The sequence below is a fragment of the Nestor notabilis genome, unplaced genomic scaffold (genome assembly GCF_000696875.1).
Source record: "Nestor notabilis isolate BGI_N333 unplaced genomic scaffold, ASM69687v1 scaffold3078, whole genome shotgun sequence".
NCBI lineage: Eukaryota > Metazoa > Chordata > Aves > Psittaciformes > Psittacidae > Nestor > Nestor notabilis.
The window spans coordinates 1-24,016 of NW_009941323.1; the positions used below are offsets into that span (position 1 = coordinate 1).

Genomic DNA, 24,016 nt, shown 5'->3' on the forward strand with positions numbered 1-24,016 from the left:
GTTGCCGGCTGGGCTTGAACCACGACAGACTACTACTCCGATTCTTCTGCAGAAGACTGCTGTGGTAAATGTTGATATTGTTCACTCAGCTTTACAAAATTCTAAAATAACAAATTCATTTAAAGAAATTGGACAAAAGCTACATTGTGCACTTCAAGAACTAAACATATCACATAACCCAGAGGAAGAGAAGGGGTGAGGGTTAAAGTATTTTTGTGACCTTCCAATTCTTGGTTGTTCCAGAAGACAAAGCAGATTATGGTTGAACTGTGACAGCTCAGGATGTCTGCACAAATTCAGCTATATAAGGAGCAACACTGGACAGAATATCTGTAGTCATCAAGATGACACATTCAGCCTTTACTAGCCCACAGGCTACCTCAACGCACTCTGCATGGTGGCATTTTTGACTGCATTCTTGGCGGGGGGTGAGAGTGGGTGTGGAAAGCCTCTTGCTGTCTTTCTCACTTTCCTGACAAAAGGAATTCTCTTTAGCTGATTTGGATTTCTTTCATTTTTAGTTTCTCTCTCCCCACCCCCTCCACTCCAAGTAATTGATGCCTTTTATCCAGCATTCTGTAATCAGTAGAAATGAATCTGCTCAATATTTTTACTACAACTAGGCAATAAATTTACAGCAGGATTCTCCAAACCTTTCATGATGGCTATCAGCACCAGAAGCAATGGCATCACATCTATGATAGCAAGTTCTGACTGGGGGACAGGTTGTTGTGTTTGGAGGCTCATGGTCTAGAATATCACTCACAATTGTCACCATTAAAGGAAAAGGCAGTTCTCAAAGGAAACTGCTAACCCTGCAATCTTCTACTATTGAATTTAGTCGATTTGACCTACTAAGTCTCTAGACTTTCAGCCAGCTCAATAAAGATTCTGTTTTAAATCCTAAACATTGACAAGAAACATCTTTCTCTCTGGCCAAAAGGAGGAAGACAACATACAAGACATTAGAAAAGATGTCAGGAAACCATACATACTGCACAAAAGTTCAACAAGAAATTGCATTAGTAACACAGAAAAGACAGCAGTAACCTAATTACTCTTTGAGGTCCTGAGGGGTAGATCAGTGACAAGCGTAGGTAACAAAGACACATCACTGTCCCAATCCAATAGTCTTCAATCAGTAAATAAATAGTTTTCTTTCTGTTTGCAAGAAAACTGGAGCTTGTCTATGCTCATGGCTCCATTCACACCAACCTCAGCTAAACCTTACTTCCAAATATATTCAAGTTCTGGGTGGGGAAAAGAACTAGATGGGAAAAAACAGCAGAGAGGTACATCATAACCTACTTTACTACAAGTTAATTCCAATAGTGTCACAAAAGGCTTCTGCCTTAAAGTGAACTTACTGCAACAACTGCAAAGAACCGCCACCACTATTAAAACTTAGTAAAGAGGTAATTTGAAAAGATTTGGTTTGGCTAAGATTGCTGTTATTTGAAGAATGTTTTGCAGTCTCTACCTTCACTGAAGCTACAAGAAAGTACTTAGGAATATACAGAGAGATGGTATCATCTAAACCTTGTTTCTATACCTACGCTATACAGAAGGAGCAGCTCAGTTTCATAGAACAGTGCTTGTACATCATACTGTCATCCACAGATCTTGGGTAGAGAGAACCAACCAACCTTAAAATAGTTGTCTTTTAAATTTCAAGTGAAGTAACCATATTATTTGGTGATTCTGGGAGAGCAGGATAAAGAGGGATAATTCATATAAGAAGTATTAATCCTTTTCTTGTGAGTAAATCATGCATGGAAGGGTTTAGTTTATGTTTTCCTTTATTCAGCTAACGTAGGAACATGGTACAACTTAAAAGCTGCTGATTCAAACTATAGCATAGTAACACACAACCTTCCACGTGTTACTGCCAAACAACACGGCTCCAAGAATATAAGCATCCACTTTTCCTTCAACGTCACTAATTTATATTAAAAATATTCATTGTCCAGGATGAAAAAAATGATAGGGAGAAAATGCAATACCCTCCCACCCCCCACCTACAAATTCCTTCTTCTGTAAGTGCTTCATTAGAAAGTCCATTACCTGAGTGCTGATTGATCTGGTTCCATCTGTTGCCTCTACTGTCAAGTTGTAATTTGACTTCTGTTCTGCATCGAGAGGTCTAGCAACAATGATAGTTCCAGTACCCTTGTCCACATCAAATCGACTGTCATAGTTGCCACCTTGTTCAGGAAATTGGGAGAGGAAGAAGTTCATAAAACACAGCACTGTTTCATTGTTTTCAGGTATGATCATGGTCTATCTTCAGATGCTTAATGAAGGTGGAGCTATATACACATATACTTATATATACACACTTATTTTAAACCTTTTTTTTTTTTTTTTCTGGTAATGGGATATGCTGCTACTTACAGATATTTAAAACAGCATAGTTTTGGACAAAGCTGATTTGTCTGGCTCATGGAAAGTTAGCAAGTAGATTCTTAGCAAGATTCTCCACTTTTTTTTTTTTTTAACCAGAATTTAAAGATTTCAGATAGCAGGAAACTGAGAATTACTTTGTGAAATGCGATAGTTTCTTTCCTGCAGACTGTCAGGCTAATTAGGGGAAAACCTACTTTGTAACAAAATAAATGAAAATCTCAAATAACCACACAGTCAAATTTGTGTCTTTTGGATCAGAGCAAATTACTATACTTATATATGACTACAGATAAGGTTAAAAAAGCTACAGTACTTCCAAAGGATTCTCATCTTAATGCCAAGTATCCAAAGAACTCACTATATTGAGATAAGCAGGTCACAGATGAGTGCTAAATTTTAAATGTCCAATGTTTAAATGTGGCCAATCCTTCTCTGAAGCAAATTATCTTAACTCCCCTTGTGAAACTTTCAAATTAGCATTTGAAATAGTTAAATGACTGTGTAGATGAATAGCTACACTTAATTGTTTAAACATTTAATTGATCATCATCATGCCACCCCAAGCAGACCGTCATGAGAATATAATGTCCATAAAGTCCAAATATTGTTAGCAATGATAAAATACTGCCATTTAACTACAATTACTTTAGACCTCTCAATAAACTGCCTGAAATGGAGGAATCAATTTTTATTTGGTCAAGCCAGCACTTGATATGGCAAACTAATTTCTCCTAATTACGTGCATGTGTTTTTCTCATTATATTTTACAAGGATAGTGTTCAGATATCCAAGTGCCTTATTATATTTTTAAGAGTTTTTACATGTTATGCTTTGTAAATCACTAAATGCCTTTTGCAAGAAGCCAAGACTAGAAGTGAGAGGGTGAAGTTCCAAAGGTTGCAAATTTATACTTAATTCAAGAAAGAAGAGCAAATACTGAAAGGGGTCCCCATTCACATGTAAAAAGGATTTCACCTTTAGAAGGTTCCACTGCATGACAGACATATCAGTTTAGGAAAGATGGGCTGGATTCTGCTTCAATGGATTTAAGATATTTGATAATGACAAAGATAATGTAATCTTTCTAGTTTCATTGAAAGCCAGCTCCTCTAACTGGGCCAGCAGCAGTTTCTGAATCACACAAATGGATATGAGCTGGACAGCATAAAAGGCAGCAGCTTTTTTAATTTATTTTTTTTTTAACAGCTGTATATGCAATTTTTTTAATGGGCTTTGTGCAAAATGTCAGCTTCAGAAAGTGTGTCTCAACTTTTCTTTTATAGCTGGTATGCAATACTGGCATGAAATTTACTCAGATGTCTCAATGAAGTCATCTCCATTTTAAGGGAAGAGTAGGACGAATGAATATGAATCTGTTCATTCAGTTTCTCTGATACAAGCACAAGCTGTATAACCAACTTTTTTTTTTTTTTTGTTCCTTATCAAGGAAATCACAAAGAGCTTGCCTAATTTTTGTGGCGATATTTGGTAATCCGTTGAAGCAGAATTCAACCCAAGCTTCTGCATCTGATACACTGAAAGTGTAACAGCAACAGTTTTGGCGAAAGCCAAAACTGAATGCTCTAAATTGATGCTGTATAAATGTAATGATGACAAAACAAAACAAAAACGAACCTGTCACAAATGCAACCGTGAGCACTTTGATTTCCGAAGGATTAATAAAATAAATATTTTATAAATGTACGCTTTCATTTCAGATCTCATAATCTGGTAATAAATTATGTGATCTCAGCAGATACCTTCTGCTGTACAGTTCAGGTCACAAGCCATCTGAAAGATGTAAAATACTTCACTAGCAAGCTTGTCTCCTGGCTCAGCCAAAAAGAAAGAAAGCATGGAAAGCAAGCACAGAACACAAAGGAAAGCTGTCAATCAAATTAATTCATGCTATTAGAAACAGTAAAAGAGGGCAGTAAAGAGACTGCCTGTAAGAGTAGCCAATAACTTCACAACATGATCACATATCAAACTTTCTGAAACAGTTTTACTAAGAAAACAGTCAAAATAAAATGGTTCATTTTACAGTGTGTGGACAAGTTCTGCTCTTTCCCACTGTATATGTCTTTTTAAAAATAGCAGGAAAATGTCATCTATTTTCTGTGCATTCTGTAATAGTCGAAACTGTGTTGCATGCTTAGAAGGAGCAAATTAAAATCATACTATCATCAGAATTCTGTTCAGATGTACACACTGTTCAGAGTGCACAGCAATAGAATACAACTGACAGACAATGGAAAAGTACTTCCCCAATCTAATTAACAAGTTTTTCTAATAAGAGACCCAAGGAAATGACATTGCTGTATTATGTGGAAACTCTCAAGACCTTTGAGGCCTCTCTTCTATCTACTCTCATCTCCATGAACCACTAACCTTTTTGTGATGATATCCCTTTCCTAACCTTTCCTTTAATGGTCTATAGGGTTCCTTTCCTTTCCGGTCTACAGATGTTTTGTTTGCTGTTGACTGGATAACCCTGATTGAATTGGAGCACATGGAATCTTTTCCTCGCTCCTGCTGACTTAAGTTACTTTTATATTTTCTGCTTTTCTACTCCCGTATCTATGTACATGTGTGCTCAGGAGAACAGTAAAAGAGCAGCCTCAGTTCCAAAATTCCTCTAATACAGAGAGCTTTTCCCCTACGCAAGTGGAAGAAGGCATCTTGAACTCTTTACTTTGTCTCAACACAAGTTGCACAGATCTCTAAATGTTTGTCTGAATGCAAAAACTTTTTATTCAACAATGATCTATTCAGACAGGAACTTTTTTTCCCCCCAGAATACATTAGAAAGAATCATTTAAAAAAACTCAACCAAACCCCTATGTAAATATTTAATACATTAACAATTATTATTAATGTCATCACACGTTGCTCATGCATGAAGCATGCATTGAGGGAAGAGCTGTGTCCTCATGTGCTTTGAAGTTTTCTGAGAACACCCTCAAGTATTTGCCATTCATATATTCCTGCCACACGTACCAGTTTTGCAAACTTTGTTTTAACTGTTGCTGTTCTGAGCACCCCTTAGGTAATACATACCAGCAAAACCAACCTTTAACTAAATTCTTCAGAAATAATTCAAAAAATGCTCTCCCCAACAACACCATAACCATGGCTAAAATTTTCAGGAGTAACCAAGGTGAAAAAGATCCTTCTCTCTCTTGTGAATGTGATGGAAAAATCCCAATGTGATAGGTTTTAAGACCAGAAACAATTCACTGTAAGACACCTCTCCTCAAACAAGGCTGTACTATTCTTCTCGATTCTAAAGCACGTAACACAAGGCACAATTTGGTTTTAGTATCAGCTATACAGTGAACACTCTGTACTTTTGGTGCTCACATGCCTAGCGAATAAGTCTAAAATGTAAAAGTTGCCACAGCATGAACATACAGTCATATTACTAATTAGAATTCCCCTTTTAACGGTAGAGGCTAAGCTATGGTATAGTAGTAAGAATATGTACATCAAAAAGTTTGCTGGGGTTGGTTAGGAACTTTGCAAGCCTTCCTTTTAGTATTGAATCAAGGGACAGTAAACTGAGAAGCAGCCCACAAGACAAGAAATCAATGTAAACAGTATAATGTCACTTTGGGTGTACTATCCCGATTTGCAAAAAGCAGGCATTTTATTTCTTTCCTACATCCTACAGTCTATGAGATTGATTTGACTAGTTTTAATTTCACTGACACAATATTCATAAGTCATTTCCAAAACTGCAACACAGCAGATATTTTGCAATGTAATTTTAATCTTTGATATACAGTGGCATTGATAAAAATGTAAGTCATTTTGATCTATGATGAAATAAGAGGAAAAATACACATCTACTGCTAAAGAATGTCAACACCTTGCATTATTTAGAAGACAGATTAAGAAATCAAGCCTCTATGAGCCCTCCAGTATCTCAGACTCCATGAGTTTGTTTCTAATAATAAAAGCCCTTAAAGCATTCTTACCCGTTATGTCAAACCAAAGTGGTGTTCCAAGAGGTTCAACAGCTATTACGCCAATCATGTGAGCAACTGGGTCACTTTCCATCACCGTAAAAGAAAAAAATGCTTCCTCAAAGTAAATGGGCTCTGTGGGTGGGATGGGCTTTGGAATCCACTCTATGTGAAGCCGTGTAGTTGATGATTTTTGTGGACGACCATTATCTACAGCTTTAATCTGTGAAACAGACACATCTTTTAGGCGACAGGATTGCATAAATCATTATGTCACATAAATGGAAAAGTAGTAAGAAGCTCCAAGCATGTTTGCTTGTGTGAGATATATCCAAAAAGGTTAAGTGTCTCCCAAAGTGCCACTTGCCCTTCATTATCAGAGCAGCAAATGGAGAAAAATATGCAGCACCTGATAGCAGCACAAACTGTTACGATAAATTCACTTTTATTTTGCTTTCTTCCTGAAAGAGAGTGAAACTGATTGCTTACTTCCCTCATCACGTTCATTATCTGTCAAGTTCTGGAAAATAACAGCAGATTCTTGACTCACTCAAACCTCTGAAATCATCCTTTAACAAAAAAAAAAACACAAAAAAACCCAAAATAAAACAACCCACAAAACAATACTTCTGGATTTGTTGAAACTTTCTTCCTTCAGATACTGCAGTCACCCATCTGCCAGCTACTGAATAAGAAGCCATGAAGATACAGATAAATGAACACTTCACGTATTCATGGTATGCAAGATTTTGACTCACTGAAAGAATATCATAGTCCCTTGCTGCAGAAAATTTCTTTGATGAAACCACACCAGTTTTCGGTTCAATAAAGAATTTGCCATGTTCATCACCATCTTCAATGCTGTACGAGATCTCTGCATTGGGGCCTTCGTCTTTATCTGCAGCAATAACTCGATAGATCGGCTCTCTCCTAGCAGTTCTCTCTCGTTCTGGCTTACCACGCTCTGGAAGCCGGATTTTGTAGAACTTTTGCAAGAACTGAGGCTTATTGTCATTCTCATCTAAGACCTTCACAATCACCCGTGCAATTGTTGATTTTGCAGGAATACCGTTGTCTGTTACTGTTACCTGTTTTTATTAAAAAGGATATGGTTAGTGTTCAATTCAAACATAGTTCTTCCAACAATGCTCTTTTTAAATAAGATTTTCTCTAAAACTGCCTACAACAACTGTAAAGTAATGCCTTATCATCAGTTAAAGACCATTGTGTAAATCTATTTGGTCAATATTTACATAAGGCAGTACAAAAGCTTATTCAGCTACTATCTTAATATTTTGATGCTTGATGTATGGCATGTAGGAATCAATAGATATTTACTAAATCTATTCCACTATATTGCAGCACTGTAACTGAAATATTGACTCGAGTACAGAAACAGCACAAATATTTCTGATAACAGCTTCACTACATTAAGATATTATTACACTTTCAGCATAGTGTTTCCATGCCACTTTTCAATTTAATAATTTGATTTTACACTTCGAAAGATGCCATTCAGATGAGTATAAGTTTCAGAATTTGACAGGCCTATGCATTAAAAGTCCTCTATATTTTAAAACATAAAATCACTATCTTGTTTGAAAAAAGCTTAAAAAATTGCTTTTTAAGGAAGACGCAGAACAATCTATTTCCATGGCCGAAATTAAATGGGAAATGAAACCAGGTCTGCTCTTCCAGCAATAGTAAAAATTTCTACTAAAAAGCCAGGAAGGCCCTGGGACATCTGACTATGGAAAAAACAAAAGGATTCAAGCATAATATGGATACAAAATAATGAAATACTATTGGAAGACTAGAATTGAATCTTTGCTGAAAGAAAATAATTTACCCTGACACGAATGAGGATACGATCAGTTACTGGTTTTGGTTTTTTTCCCTTTCCCATCTATTTTAAGAAAAAAGATATGGAAATACAAGTGAAATGTGGTATAACTTAAAAGTATGAAGAAAATGAAAAAGTATGAGTGATTAACCACAACAAAACACATGAAATGCAACATGAAATGGTAGGATTCCGACATACATGAATATCTGTTCCCTTTAGCACTTGTAATGGAACACCACCACTTCTTTCAACTTGCAAAAAAAACCCCAAAACACAACCCAAAAGAGGAAATTCCAAACAGTAGAGAGTAACTTGTCTGTTAACATAAAATTAGCACTGCCCTGGGCCAAGCAGGAAAAAAAAAAAAACAAACAAAAAAAAAAAGGAAAACTTGAGGAAAATCTAGTTTGATTTGAATGTAACATCACTTTTGAAGGCATTACTGACATAACAAACAGAATACTAAAACAGGAGAGAATAACATGAAGCTAACCTAAAATAACTGCATTTTAAAAGTGCCAATTGGCACCCAGAAAATAGTTACAAGTTGGGAATAAAAGAATGGGGCACATTAATTACTATTTTGCAAGCAGGAGTGCAATCAAGGATCAAATTTAGCAGCAAACAAGGAATAAACCCACCAACCCATCTGGTCAACATTTCAATGCTCTATTAATTAGCCAGATGCTCAGCACTTGGCTCATAATCCCACCATCCTGTGCATTTCTAGGTTCCTTTCCAACTTACTTTCAAAGCTCTCAACACAAAACTAACAAATGGGAAAATGGCTACATTGGGTCATACTGTCTGTCAGTATTGCTCTGTATTTAAGAGTTCTTCTGTTAGATGCTTAGCAGACCTTTATTTAAAATTTTAACCACCATCTGGGATTCAAAATGAAGGAAGAATGGAGAATTACGAAGAATATCAGAAGACCATCACCAATGTTCTAAACGAAAGAGCAATTAGCTAAATCTGCTATGTTTATGGAGAATGCTGAAACCAGGAGGATTTATGAACCATTGTGTGATGATGTTACATTAACAGAAACTTTCCGAGTTCTGTACATGTTATCTTGATATAACTTAAAGTTAAATTAGCAGGCATGACTGCTAGCAGAAAACTGCCCGTAACAGTACACTGCTAGTATGATCTCTGGCATAAGTTTTGGCCCAGAACAAATAGCACACGCCTACATGTTGCCTAGCTGCAGCCTGAGAATTCACACAATTCAGGCACCATTCTCAATCAGCAACTTGGACATGGCCATCCTGTTCCAGGGATAAGGTAAAAGCAGTCAAAGCCATACTGTGCCAGGTGGCTTCAGGGTCAGAGAACTACCTACAGCTCATTCTATTTACTGTATAAAGCTAATACAAAAGCCAGCACAATATGCATAGGAGTAAAAGTCATGAGATACTAATTTTACAACCAATATACATAGCAGTGGTCAAGAAATAAGATATAAATGACATTAAGTATTTTGGGAAACTGACACAAGCAGACTTAAGGATGCAACTTAAAAAGAGAATAATATACTGACTTTCAATTTCTGGGAATAACATGTCTAGTACTAAATCAGATTTGCCACTAATTAACTTTGCTGCTACTACTACTACTAGAAGCACACTGCAGAGGAAATTCCATCCAATTGCTACTTAGGTGCAAACAGTTATTTCCAAAACTGATATAGCAAATGAAACTAATAATAAAAATTTGGTCCAAAGCATTAATCCAGCTTGCAATGCATCAAAGGGATAGAAAAGGGCCAGGAAGACTGCATTTACACTGGAGTTCTGCAAAAACGTCCTTTGTGCTATCAAGGAATACATTCACTTCCAAGTCCTACTAGAAAACTTTTCTATAGATTTCTCAAGTTTTGAGTAAATCCAGACTTGCTTCTGGATTTACTTGCTTCTACATAGTTTTGCTGACTCACATTGCAGACTTTTATCTGTCATCCAGGAGGAGAGGCAAAATAAAGATTCCAGATAAATCTTAGTGTGCACTGTGACCATTCAGTCTTGGATACTTAAATAATACTTATTACAATACTTGTAATTGCAGGTGAAGTACAATGCTGTCACATTGCATGACAACACTTGTTAACAACACAGTTGTCTGCAGGTTTTTCTTTCATGTTTGACAGAGAATGAGAAATTCTACTACATAAATGCCAAACGATCAATTAAATGTAACAAAAAAAAACCCCAACGAATTACATCAGGAATTTCCTGCTCTTGGACTCCGACTCTACAATGCACATTTCATGACTCAATATAATCTGTTAGTATTCTCAATGTTAAAAAAAGATTCTGCACTTCTTTTTCAGCGGTCTATGTTCAGCAAAAGGCAGGCAGAAATAACCAGTCCAATAATTACAAAGTAAAATTAAAAAAAAAAAAAGAAAAAAGGAATCATACTCCTTATGACAATCACACCTTTGTACTGTTTAAAAGAAAATCTTGGTTTACAGATATAAAACCAAAAAATTGCCTTCTATCTGTATCTTAACTCTTCTTATGAAAAAGTCCCAACACACTGTTTTTATAAGCTAGGTACTGCAATGTGTTTTCCACACTGCAACATAATGAACACAGAAGCAGACTCCTTCTGAAATCCAGTTCTCTAAATTCCTCATATAGTGATCAGGTATGATAAACTTAACTCTTTGTGAAAAAGCAATGAACTTAACAGCCACTATTTTTCAGAGAATTAAAGAAATTATTTACCTCTAGTATGTGTTCTCCTTGCTGCTCTCGATCTAGTTTTCTAGATGTAGTTGTAATTAGACCTGTAAATATAAAAGAATGATTAATCAGATCCTTCAAGAAAATGATCTGAATGACGGTTAGGTTAAATCAGTAGTTCCTGATATACCCAATCTCAATTTCTTCTTAGGTGGTCTCATCTATTTTTGCAGAACTTATGCTTTCATTAAAGGAAGGGAGATGAGAGGTTTCCTTAAGGACCATGAAAATATTCCTTGCAATCTGAAAGCTAAACTGTTGTAGCCCTTAAGACAGACGCAGTTCAATTTTCAAGACATCTGTGCATGTCATGCTTCTAACAGGAGCAACGTATGTAATTCTCTCAGAAGAAGTCTTGTTTTGAGAGGGTGTTCATACTCCTTATTCAAAGGGTGCTTACACACATTATCTGAATAATTACCTCTCTCTTCAGGAGAAATATCTATTTGTATTTTTAGTGATAAGAACAGAAAAAGGGTGATGTCAAGAGATCCATCAATGGTGGTAAGCAGAGCAATTTGTGTTTGTTGTCTTGACTTGGCAACAAGGAGTCAGCTGCTGTTGGTAATAGCAGACAAGTGTCTAATGCATGATGCTACATCTTGTTGCAAGAGTTTGATACACCTTTGATGCAAGATTAGGAAGACTTTTGCTTTAAATGAATAAATTCAAAGATTAAGAGGTGACAAAAGACACTGAAATCTAAACACAAAAGGATGTTATTTGAATTAATTCTCCCTAATAGTAGGTTCAAAATTTTAACTATTTGGTTTCATGAAAAATAAACTTGGTCAACTCAATTACACTTCAATGGTTTGCTATGGTATGGGTTGACTGTGCCATGGATGCAGACACAAGAGGTAACTCAAGTTTCTTTGCTGCACAAAAGCCATTAATCTGTTTGCAGCTACAAGTTGGCCCCACAAACACTATTGCTATCTTCACATAAGACTGAGCCTGTGCTAGTAGATCCTGCTAGACCTAACTTGGCTTTTCATGGAGCAAACAACAAGCTCACCCAGCTTAAGCCACTACTACTTGGATTCACCCAGCTTAAGCCACTAGTGGCCAAAGCATCTCATATTCTTAGGAATTCGGCATATATAAGATACAGAAGATGATGCAATGTCATGAAACCTTTTATCCAACTATCCCAGCTTTCTACAGTGATAAGAAAACACTGCCATCTCGATCCTTAATTGTCAAACTGAAATACAGGGAAGCAATTACCCAATTAAGGACAAAGTAGAGATGAAAACACAGGCTACATACTTTATGTTCCTGTTTCTAACTATAGTGTAAGGTTTATTAATAAGCCCTCTTATAAGTAAAATTAAAATCCACTTATAGTTTTCAGGGTTGATCTGCTTCAGCAAAAAAGCCTTCAATTTTGTCTCACAGCTGATAAAAAATAGAGTAAGTAAGAAGAGCAATAAAGATTTTCAATTTCACCTGAAAGAGAAAGCCCAATGGAAGCAGTATTGTATACCACTAGTGCATAGCTACTCAATGTTCCTGTCAAAATAGTTGTAGTCTACATAAAACAACAGCCCATACTAAACAGCATGAATAAACCTATATAAGGCAATATTACAGCTGTCAAATGTTCAACAACTATTATTCAAGAAATAGTGCAAATAATGGCTGTGCAATTATGGTCAAATCTGCCCTTGTTCTTCCAGCAGTTTGGTTTGCCATTGTGTCAAATCCATTATATATCTGGTATGGTAGACATAAAGATCTATTATCATCCCTTACTTTATCTTTTTATGCTTTTACAGCACATAGAAAATATGTATGTTATTGTTAAGATACATCTTTTGGTATTATAAAGCAATTGTCCCTAATTACAAAGAAAATGAGAATGAAAATTAAAAACATACAAACAAACATGGAAAAACTGTTTCATTAGTACTGTGAATTTAGGAATGGGAGGAGGGTAGGAACCAGGAAAAAGAAAAAAAAAAAAAGATGCTGCAACTCTGTAGTAACCTCCTTGAGGTAATAGCTTCCCATAGAGATTACAGAGCTGTGAACAACGACAACTGAAAATATTTATTGTCACATATTCTAAACAAAGCTTTCTCCTAATTTCCTGGCTGAGGCTGGTCAAGCCACACCTTTTCTTTTCACAGGCTCTATGGGGAACAGCACAGAACTGTTAATTGGAAGTGAAGGAATGGCAGAGACAATGCCTTATCTGCTTCCCTCAAGCAAAGGGACTTGTAGGACTTCAGGAAACACGAGCTGTCCTCAGTTTTCTATTGAGAAGCTCTGGAGAAAACCAGTGCAAGCCTTCCCACAAAGCATTAAACCTGAAACTCATCACAGTTGCAAGGGAGAAGGGTAAATTTCAGCATAGCCACTAAAGGAGCTGGCTGCTACACAGCTGGGTTGAGGATGAGGAACATCTCAAAAGCACAAAAAGAATAAAGTAATTCCACCAGAAATATCTCATTATGCTTGCATTTCTATGAATATTCAATATTCAGTCTATACCCTCTGACAATATTAGATTCTATCTCTCACAGTAAAAGCAATCAGAAAACTGCTAATGCATGAGAGCAGGAAGACAGCACCTTTTAAGTTTCCTATACACTTTTTCCCAGATTAAAAGCCATTAAGACTGGAACCACCACTAATAAATGCCAACTAATACTTCGGGAAAAGAAAGAAGCAAAAAATGCTTTTGCTGCAAGCACTCCAGACATTATTCTACCCTGTACCCACTACTCAACATATTACAGTTTGTTAAAGAAAATCTAATTCCAGAGATACTTTCTTGTTAAGGAAGCTGGTCAATACAGCTCAAACTGTAAGCAGAAAAAATACCCACTAACAACAAAATATATATGCTCTGATCTGTTAAAACTTCCACGCTCTTCAACCAAGCATGCCACACTGTGTTAAAACACTTCAGACCAATAACAGAAGGGTTTAGTCTTCACCATATATATCCTCTATATTGAGCAGAAACTAATGCCAACAAAGGAAATGTAACACTTCTAGATTTAGAACCACATACACATGCATGGCATTCTTTTTATTTAACTCTTTACTGCTAGCCACTCTACCAAGTGAAAATTTAGCTTCAGTGAAGTGTTTCACTACAGCTTGACTGTAAGAGGTTTGATTATGACAATCACCAAGTTTTTCCATTTTTCCAAGTTTTTCTATACTATATTTAATGCTGCACTGAGATTTCATCAGTTGTTAAAGAGCTTTCCTGAATCAAGGCTGTGATAGTAAGATGTTCCTATGCAGCGTAGTCTTTGTGACTGGCCATTAAAAGGGTTGCAGAGAATCTTTGGACCTAATATAAGTCAGCTCCCAGGAACAAGAGCCACCACTGCTCTTTCTAATGAAAACAAAAGTTCTTCAGCTTTTTTAGGTTGAACTCCCTCTCTTTTCTGTAAGTTTAGAGATCTCCTTGCTATGCCCCTCCCCCTACACAAATAAATGAATAACCACACCTTTCCATACACATCATCTCCACAGAAGTAACTAGTAAAAGATTATTTCAATTAATGTCTGAAGAAGTCTGTAACATAATCAGTTCTGATAACCTTATTGTGAAGTGGGGAGAATCTGTTCACTACTGAGAGAAATGACAGCATGTGTGAGAAACAACGGACTTCTGTGAAAAAGCATTCAGTTTTGAAGCAAAACTCACACACAGAGCATATTTTGCAGTCATATTTTCCTTTTTCCTCTAGCCTCCTCTTACCCCCCTCCCTTTCCTCCCTTTCCACATGACCAACAGGAACAATGAGCTCCAGTAATTCACATCACTGACTATTATTCCACCTAGAAATCAATGCACACTATGGCAAGATGGGTCAAGCATCCTCAGGAAAAGAAGAGTTTATAACAAACATTTCTAAGATGACGAGCAAATGGTATCTCTAGTGAATTGGTGCAATTTTTCTATTCAGTAATGTTTCAAAACTCACCTCATCAGAAACATTTTCATAGCAGCAGCTTAATAATTTAGAAAGCCTGGATAAACCACAGCTGTTCTGCCTCACTAGCTGAAGAGGTACTATAATGAGCTGAAACTAACTGTAAACATCCATAACAAAACAAACCAAACTCATCAGGTAACAAATACGATTGTAATCTCTCTTCCTTCCTCCTCTGAATTACATTCTGGGGATAGCTGCTGCCTATTTGAGGTCTACTGAAAAAATCAAACTGTATTCAAACAAAATTTACTTTAGATTTCTATTTTAAACACTATTAAAACAAACAGACAAAAAGCCACTACAGGATTCAATTACGTAAATATAAATTAAAACTGCTACATCTGGAATACAAAATAGCACAAAGGAGCTGACATTAGCTAACACTTTTATTCCATATAAGCTTTCATCTCAGTGCCCAGTTACATCATGTTACCTCTGTATCTGAAAAACAGCACATCAACAACTTTCACACAACGCCATCTCAAAAAAAAACCCCACAGAACATTAGATGAGCACCGTGTTATGAATGTTAATATTAATTCCATGCTATTAGCTATCTTTATGGCATGGATCTCAGTGATGAAAGAAGTAGCACCAGAAAAAGTGGTCTTTGCAAGGGGAGGAGGAAAGCTCAAAATTTTTGTCTTACTTACATCATGCATTCCCTACTACAGGCATACCTACAAACACAAGCATTTGTGCTTTCATAAACATACACAGACTTTCCAACTGCACATTCAGCTACAGATGATGAAGGTTCTGGAGCTGGATAGGAGTTTGGCTTTTAGCCAGGGCTAACCCACCATGATCCAAAAGACTAAAGCAGATGCCAAGTCTACTAAGCAGCGTCCAATGAGTGAACCGATACGCTTGGTGCGTATAATGTAACACTATCTGAATTGTAGTGTATGAAAAGAAACAGTTTCTCTGTTCAGTGAGCGCACTAGGACTGAAGGAAATATGGGAAAGCAGCTACAACATTATTCATAACCAGCTTCAACAGATAAAAGACATTGGAAGTAAATATAAGGGAGGTCACATTTTGTTGATAAGATTTTCATCTTCTATGGTGAACGCAAACCATAACCAGTCAGCAGAAATGTTTCTTTCTGGATGGCATTAGTACAACTCAATCAGTTGCACCTGAACTTTAATCAGTTCACTTACAATGTACTATTATTTAAGCTCTAGTTTCCCCCACTTCAATCTCAAAAAGGACAAATTTCTAATGAATGTTACAAACAATTATCTTGGTATTTTCTTTACAAGGTCTTAATACATAAATCAGTATAAGAGTTGAAGGAAGTATGGCTGTATGTACAAGTGGCTGTAATGATAATCTAGTTTGACAACTGCATAACATGACCCTAAAGCACAGGGTAAATTACCACTCACATCCTGTAAGTCGAAGACCAATTCTGTCTCTTCGAGTGATAAAAATGCTGCTGCACCACAAGGCAGGATTTCCTACTAATCATTCTCATTTAAGAAATAGTGTATTATATCCAATTTCAGACAGCTTTCCCTCTAGACAGGGGAATGTATCTTTCTTTTGTCTAAGACTAAGTCCACTAGAATCAACAGTTTCCTGCTCAAGAAAGTACTCTATGTGATCAAGCTATGTCTTAGACATCTCTGATAACAGAGTGTCACATCTACTGTTGGGAAGATCTTTTATGACATTGTTTTAAACTACTTCCAGTATCTCCAAAATATGGACAAAATGACTAATGAGCACAGTAATCCACGATTGTTTCATCACTGCCACAGAAAAATGACTATTTTTTTTAGTCATCTTTCAACTCATTTCAAGTTAACTATGATTTACATCTCACTTTACAATCAGTGACCATCAGAAAAGGCGCATGTTTCCTATCTAAAGATATTCAGATAAGCTTTTTGGCAAGACTGTAGTCAAATCTTGTCTTCTATGTAAGTCAAGCCAAGGCTTCACAACTGAAGTAAATAAACAGGTTATTAAAAACAGGTCAATGAACAGTAATAGCAGGGTGATTTAAGAACAGATTTCAGCTTTGCAGTTGACAAAATATGAATTCTATGTCTTACAGTCACACATACATGACGATTATAAGCTAGACAGCGTGCCATTGTAATATATTGCCACAAAGGCAGGCTGCTGAGTTTAAAACCAAACAAGATCATAGTCCTAACCAGCTATCATACTGGAGAAAGTATATCATAAGGGAACTGAACAGCTTTGGTTTACAAAGTCCTAAAGGTAGTTCCTTAGCAATTTGACTTGCTTTTCATTCCTAAACTCTTACTTGTCCTAAGGATTTCTATAGCTTTCAATAAAACCAGCAACAGAACTGTCACCAGTAATTTCTAAGTGCTGAAAAAATTATTGTAAACATATAGCCCCCAAAGAAACTAGCAATATAGTTTACAAGAACCTTAAATGACTGTAAAATGCCTCTTCTGTTCAAATAAAACATTTAAAAGCAATAATTTACATTCTTTCAATAAAGACTGTAAAAATGGTATCACATTTCAAGAGAAATTGAGAGTCCAGGTTCTTTTTCCCACTCTTAGCCGAGTACTCCATCCACTAGCTACAGTTATGTTGTTGTTTGCTTGTTCTCTTGGGCCTTCTGAATCTTACCTTTTTTTGCTATACAGTTGTTGTTAGAACAAAGATCACTTCTGCCTAACGCAGCTGACAGCCTGTGGCTTAGCAGGCTTTTCTACGCAATTTAAATCTACTTCGGGGGCTAAAGGAGTAGTTTTCGCTTCACATATGAACTTTCTGATCAGGGTATTTTACAAAAAATGAGTTACACCACCCTATAAATAGATAATTTTAGAAAAATCTTAAAGGCAGGCATACTGCAGTACGCTGCATTGAAATCAGTGTTGCCTTTCTGTTAAGTATAGCATGATTGCCCTCAACTAGTGCAGTCTTTCACAGCTTTAGTGCCTTTCCCATCCGCAGCAGTTCAGGCAAAAGCCAGTAGGACACTCCCACAACATACAGGCACCTAGGTAAACTCCAAATTGAAAGGTCTAAAATGCTTTATAGAACTGCACACTGTACTTGCTCTTCAGACCACCTTTTTATTTAGACACTTCTTTATTCCTGTTTCAAATGCTGATGCACACCCTCTGGATTTCATTCACTAAAACATTTTTGACACATTTATCCCATCTGAATACATGTCCTGCCCTTTGAACAGCATGAAAAGTAAAGTAATAATTGAGATCTCAGTCACACCCAGGATTGCATCAAACAAGGGATAACTGGCCTAGTCCATAGGGTTGGGCTTGCGTCAGGACACAAGAAGTGCTGAATTTATTGAAGTACAGTAATATCAGTGTTTATGAGTTTGCTACTTGTTGCCAAAACAGACTGCAAGCTTTGTACATAGGGTTAAAAAGTAAGTTACTTAATCCTGCTATTTCACACCACCAATCACCATGTTAATCAGTAACCATGCAATTTAACTACTCAATCCTACCAGTAAGAAATGTAAGTGCAAGGTACATATGTGAAGTTAAGAGTCACTTCCCTGAACTATTTTAACAGATACAAGGACCTGGAATCTGCTTGTCTGAGTAATCATTAATCATTTTAGTGATTGCAAATGGGGAGCAAAGATAAGCAACCTACCAAAGATTATTAATATATGGTATAAAGAGGAAAAACTCTTCATATAAACAACTAATTTATCAAATCAAATAAACACTGTAGAGCTTCAATTTCAACTAGATTTCAAATGATGTATGAAATCTGTGTTTAGTGATCACATAATTATATGAAAACTGCTCAAATATATCCAATAAAAGTAAACATTGTGCTTTTGTACACCCTAATTAGTCATGTAGTACATTATTTTAAGCCTGGATTTATTAAGACAGTGATATAACTGCTTCTACCATAATTCTTTTACAAGTAAAACTATTTGGGAAATAAAAAAATAAATACGTAAATAATCACACATCCCTAAATAGCTATACTAGAAAAATAAACCAAAACCTAAGATCCTGCATTCTGAATGCTTCAAAGCATTCAGGACGTGTCCCTTCTCATTGTCAAGCATATCCTTTTGTAGTTTGTTCCTCTCATACATAACAAGATAAAAAACAGAACTGTAAATCATAAGCAGTGTAAGATGAAAACACACACACAAAAATACATAATTAAAAAATAGCTAAAAATTTGAATTAAAACAATAAAATCCAAGTGTGATTACTGAAAGGAAACTAGTAAGTGATGATAAATGTCCTGTCAAATGAACTTTGATCTTACTATCAAAAGAACACTATAAATTTTTGTTATTTCTCTGCTTACCTTGCAAAAATACTCTTGCCTTCAGCACCTCCTGGTATACTAAAGCCACACCAATTCAAAGCTCAAATGCCTTCAGTAATTAACTCTTTTAAGTAACCTGATCTTCATCACTTACTTTATTATCTCATCTTCAATAATTAAGTACAGAATTACTGCCATAAAGTCTTACACCATCTTGAAAGATCTTTTCAAACCTGACACAATCTTACTCCATTTATAGTGCTTGAACAAAGGAAGAAACCCCATGCTCCTTTCCAAACTTTGGGGTTTTCTTGAACAAAGAAAATGCATTTTTCAGTTTATAGTAACCAGCATTGAGTTATTAACATGTTTTAAATAAAATCATAATCGGTTGAGAGAAGCATTTAAAACCAATTATTGAATGACTGAAGTTAGTTTGAGGTCATTTCCTCTGCTACAGAAGTTTTATGATTTCACAATTAATCTCCCATAAAACTGTTGCAATGCACACAGGGATTAAAGACTGACAAATTCACAAAGAAAGAATGTATATAGTCTTTGGAATTTACTCTGCCAGCAGCTGGTAGCTATTGTCTCTGAAATGCAAAGTAGCTAAGCAAAATCTAATTTAGAACTTCTTGCACTGAGTTAACTGAAACTATTCATCAACAAGCAGATTTTTTAGTAGCAACACCCATAAAGTCAAAGTTTACACACACTGTGACTATATCTCACTACACAAACAACCTAAACTTTACAACAGAGATTTAGAAGTTATTCCAGTAAGTCAAGAATACATGATTTCTAAGAAAAATATGACAGCAGATTTCCATGTTGGCTATCGTCTTGATGTCAAAATTTCTCTTATACAATTCAACTGGTTTTACTAAGACTGTTTCTCAGTAACAAAACAGTGGGTTGGTTGCAGTTATGGCATAAAACTAATGACGGCATTGGTTAAGAACAACTGTAAGGAACACGAGAAATTACTGAACCTTTTATGGCATTTTATAAAATTCTACAAACAGAAAAATGTATTATGTGGAAGAGTAGGAAGTTCGATAGTACTTAAATTTTTTTTTTGGGCCAAAGTGTAAGAACTGCTTTTAAAAACTTTTTGATAAATTACAGTGATAGGTTTTAAGTGAAATAAGAAATTTAAGAAGTGTAAAGTTTCTTAGTATTTAGCCTATTATGGTAAGAAAAGTTTTCAAATAACATTACATTTTAAAATATAAAATTGTGAAAAATAGTATTTAATTAAATAATTTATAAAGAGCAGATATGAAAACTAGCTAACTGATTGTTATGGACAAAATCCATTCCCTCTAAATTTTGAAGACATGGCTTATGAAAGGGGGAAATTCACCTTCCAAATGTTTATCGCTAGAATTTTTTTGTGTGTGTCTATATGGTTTATTTATTTTACTATTTGGTTTTTATTAATTCAATCAATGAGAATTTCCTTAACAAAGCTCACCAGTTGAAAGAGGTTGTTGATCTTTCTTTGTCAACTTCAGAACTGGCCATACAGCTTGAAAATACAGACTTTTAAATTTGAAAATGTAGACAAGTTCAAGAATATGCCTCCTTAAAAAGCCAACAAATAGAACTATATATCTGTTGTTGAAATACAGAAAGTTTGAAGGACTTGAGGATTAAGTAAAAATATGATTTGGCACAGGCTTTTCCAACATTTATCACAGCAGTGACACTGGATGTAAAGGTTTTTATCTCAAAGCAACTGGGGCAGGAATTAAGAGTAACACAGAAACATAGAACGGTTTGAGTTAGAAGGGACCTTAAAAAACACCTAGTTCCAACTCCTCCTGCCCCATGGAGGGACACCTTCCACTCAAAGCCCCATCCAACCTGCCCTTGGTAACACATCCAGGGATAGAGAATCCACACTTCTCTGGGCAAGTTGTTCCACTGTCTCACCACCCTTACAGTAAAAAATTTCTTCCTAGTAGCTGATCTAAATCTCTGCTCTTTCAGTTTAAAGTCATCCCCCTTTGTCCTGTCACTACATGCCCTTGTAAAACATTCCTCTGCAGATTTCTTGTGGACCCCCTTTAGGTATTGGAAGGCTGCTATAAGGTCTGCCTGAAGCCTTCTCTTCTCCAGGCTGAACAAGCCAAACTTTCTCAGCCTGTCTTCACAGAAGAGATGCTCTCTGGCCCCCTGATCATTCTTGTGGCCCTCCTCCAGACCCAACTTGAGCAGGTCCACATCCCTCGTGTTCGGGCCCCAGAGCTGGATGCAGTACTCCAGGTGGAGCCCCATGAGAGTGGACTAGAGGGGGAGAATCACCTCCCTCAACCTGCTGGTCACATTCCCCCTGATGCAGCCCAGCATGCCAGAAAAAAAACAACATTATATGATCTAGCACTATGAATAAAAACAACACTTTTTTGTTTGTTTGTTTGGGTTTGTGTGTATACATCTAAACCCTAAAATGCTAGTTTCTAAATGAGAATGTGGAGATTTATGAAATGCTGCTTCCTCTCCCCATTTTTTTTTTCTTTGATCATAGAATCCTTTGGGTTGGAAGGGACCTTAGAGATCATCTAGTTCCAACCCACCCTGCCATTTGCAGGGGCACCTTCCACTAGACCAGACTGCTCAAAGTCCCATCCAGCCTGACCTTGAACATTTTCAGGGATGGGGCATCCACAGCTTATCTGGACAACCTGTTCCAATGTCTCACCACCCTCACAGTGAAGAACTTCCTAATATCTAATCTAAATCTACCCTAAACTGCGTATTATTTCCTACAATTACAAGGCACTGGAAATTACAGTAATATGGAAGTCTAGAATGCACTGCAATTTTTTACCTACTGATTTAAAGGACTTCTGTAACTTAACCATATGTAAAGACCTCTACGCAACACTCATGACAGAGATCACAAACTGCTGCCAAAGGTCTTGCTTCCACTCTTAGAAAAGCTGAAGAAGAGTCTTATAGCTGACTCCTAGTTAGCCCTTAGCTGTGACTCCACAGTTCCTGTAGAACTATTATTTTTGCTGGGACTGATCTTTTATTTTCATCACCCACAAATCAAGCCAAGCTACATCTAAATTGTGGCACTAATTTGCAGTAATCTTCTCTTGATTAATTTCCTATTAATACTAGCATTCTAGTGTTGTTAATGTACAAAAACTTTACAGAAAGCCTATCAAGGAAAGACATATCTTTGAAAGCCTACGTGAAGGTGGTACTATGCAAGTGACTGATCACCATCTCTTCTCTGGCTAGAATTATCATTTCACATGTTATATACTCCATCTCAAAGGAACATATGCTATAGAGGGAGTCTGTCACCATCATCATTTCTGCATCAGAATATGGGAAAAAGGAAAGAACCTTAACTTTCTTTTAAATTCCTGCTTTACAACACAGATCATGCAGAGCATGATTTTAAGTTGTTATGCAGTTCAGGGACAGAAAAAGGAGAAGGGAAGGGACTGCTGTGCTTCCCATTTATTTCCCACCTCCTACCATTTCTCTTTTTCCAGACATGTAAGAGAATAAATAAATAAGCAAGCCCCAACACCACCATCTAAAACTTTAAAAGTGATCTCTACATAAATGCTTGGAAATAGCTTTTTAAAATAGCTGCCTATACTACAGCAAATTTTCTGTACTTTCAAGTACTAAATCCTTAAATATTGTAAAATGGATACGAAGACGTTGTCAGAAATTTCATGGACATGAATTTGTTTCCCAGTTCCAAAAAGCTCTCAAAAGAAAAATACTTGTCTAATTGCACTTCAAGTGCTTTAAACAGCATTTAAAAAGGAAAACAAAAGTACCTTGTGCAGAATTAAGCTTTCTTTCCAACTGTGTATCTGTGCAAACTTTCATCTACTCATGTAACCCTCTAGTTGCAGGAGATCAACAAACATTTGGGTAAATTTTGGTCACATTTTCAGTAAAGGTTAAGAAAAAAAAAAAAAAAAAAAAAATCTGTTCCAGAGACAATGTAATCAAATACTTTATTTTCTCTGCATGTGACAGGTAAAGAGTTGGGCACATGGAGACCGCTACATATGGTTCGAGTTGTGTGACACGAATGAACAATCAGTGAGCCTGGCATTGTCTGCCAGCTACAGAAGTAACAAGAACAATTTCAGTGTTTCAGTCTTTATTTAACTTTAAATCACATTAGTGTTCAATGTAGCAATACTGGTTTTATTCAAGTTCTAAAATATTACATCAATTGGGATTAAAACCCACAAGCAGTTAAACAACAAAGATTTCCTTTGTTCAAATGAAGCCAATACTACTGTGCGGTCACTGGCCCTTCATTTCCCCACTAAGTAATTCTCCAGTGTTACCGGAAACCCGTGGAAGTTGTTTGCAGCTGTACCCATTTCCTATTTCACTTCAGTCTCCAAATCAGAGAGACAGACACAAAGATACTGCTTTAAAGGTTATAAACAGTGCAAAATGATAAAATCACATGAGGTAGATAGTTTGACCATGAGCTATTAGCATTTTATAACTTCTCAAAGCTCTAGTAATTACTACAGCCTAACAGATAGCGAGAGCCATAGACTTGGTGTTGCTAAAATTTAAATCCCGTTCTTCAATAGAACAAACTTTCAATACTAAACAGCATTCTATTTTGGGTTTGCACATTTACAAATATCTTTAAGTCAGCACTTAATTTGACAGTTGGTGTTCATTTTGTGGTTTGAAGCGTGGTATAATTTATGAAACAGACTGCCACAATCCTGAATTGCCACAGGATCTATTTAATGTAAGTACTTTAAAAAAAACTTGAGGTAGTAAAAAAGAGCATG

General features: G+C 36.2%; 1 protein-coding gene across 1 annotated transcript in view; it reads right to left on the reverse strand.

Annotated features, from left to right (window-relative positions):
* Positions 1–2,064: 2,064 nt before the first annotated feature.
* The window catches only part of LOC104410588 (protocadherin Fat 1-like), a gene marked incomplete at its 3' end in the record, with an annotated part of 62,866 nt that continues 40,914 nt past the window's right edge, over positions 2,065–24,016 (reverse strand). Inside the window, exons 5-8 of the mRNA XM_010020810.1 lie at positions 10,953–11,014; positions 7,133–7,462; positions 6,387–6,597; positions 2,065–2,204 (exon numbers count right to left, since the gene is read on the reverse strand). Coding sequence (XP_010019112.1) covers positions 2,065–2,204; positions 6,387–6,597; positions 7,133–7,462; positions 10,953–11,014 — 743 coding nt within the window. The remainder of the gene's footprint in view (positions 2,205–6,386; positions 6,598–7,132; positions 7,463–10,952; positions 11,015–24,016) is intronic.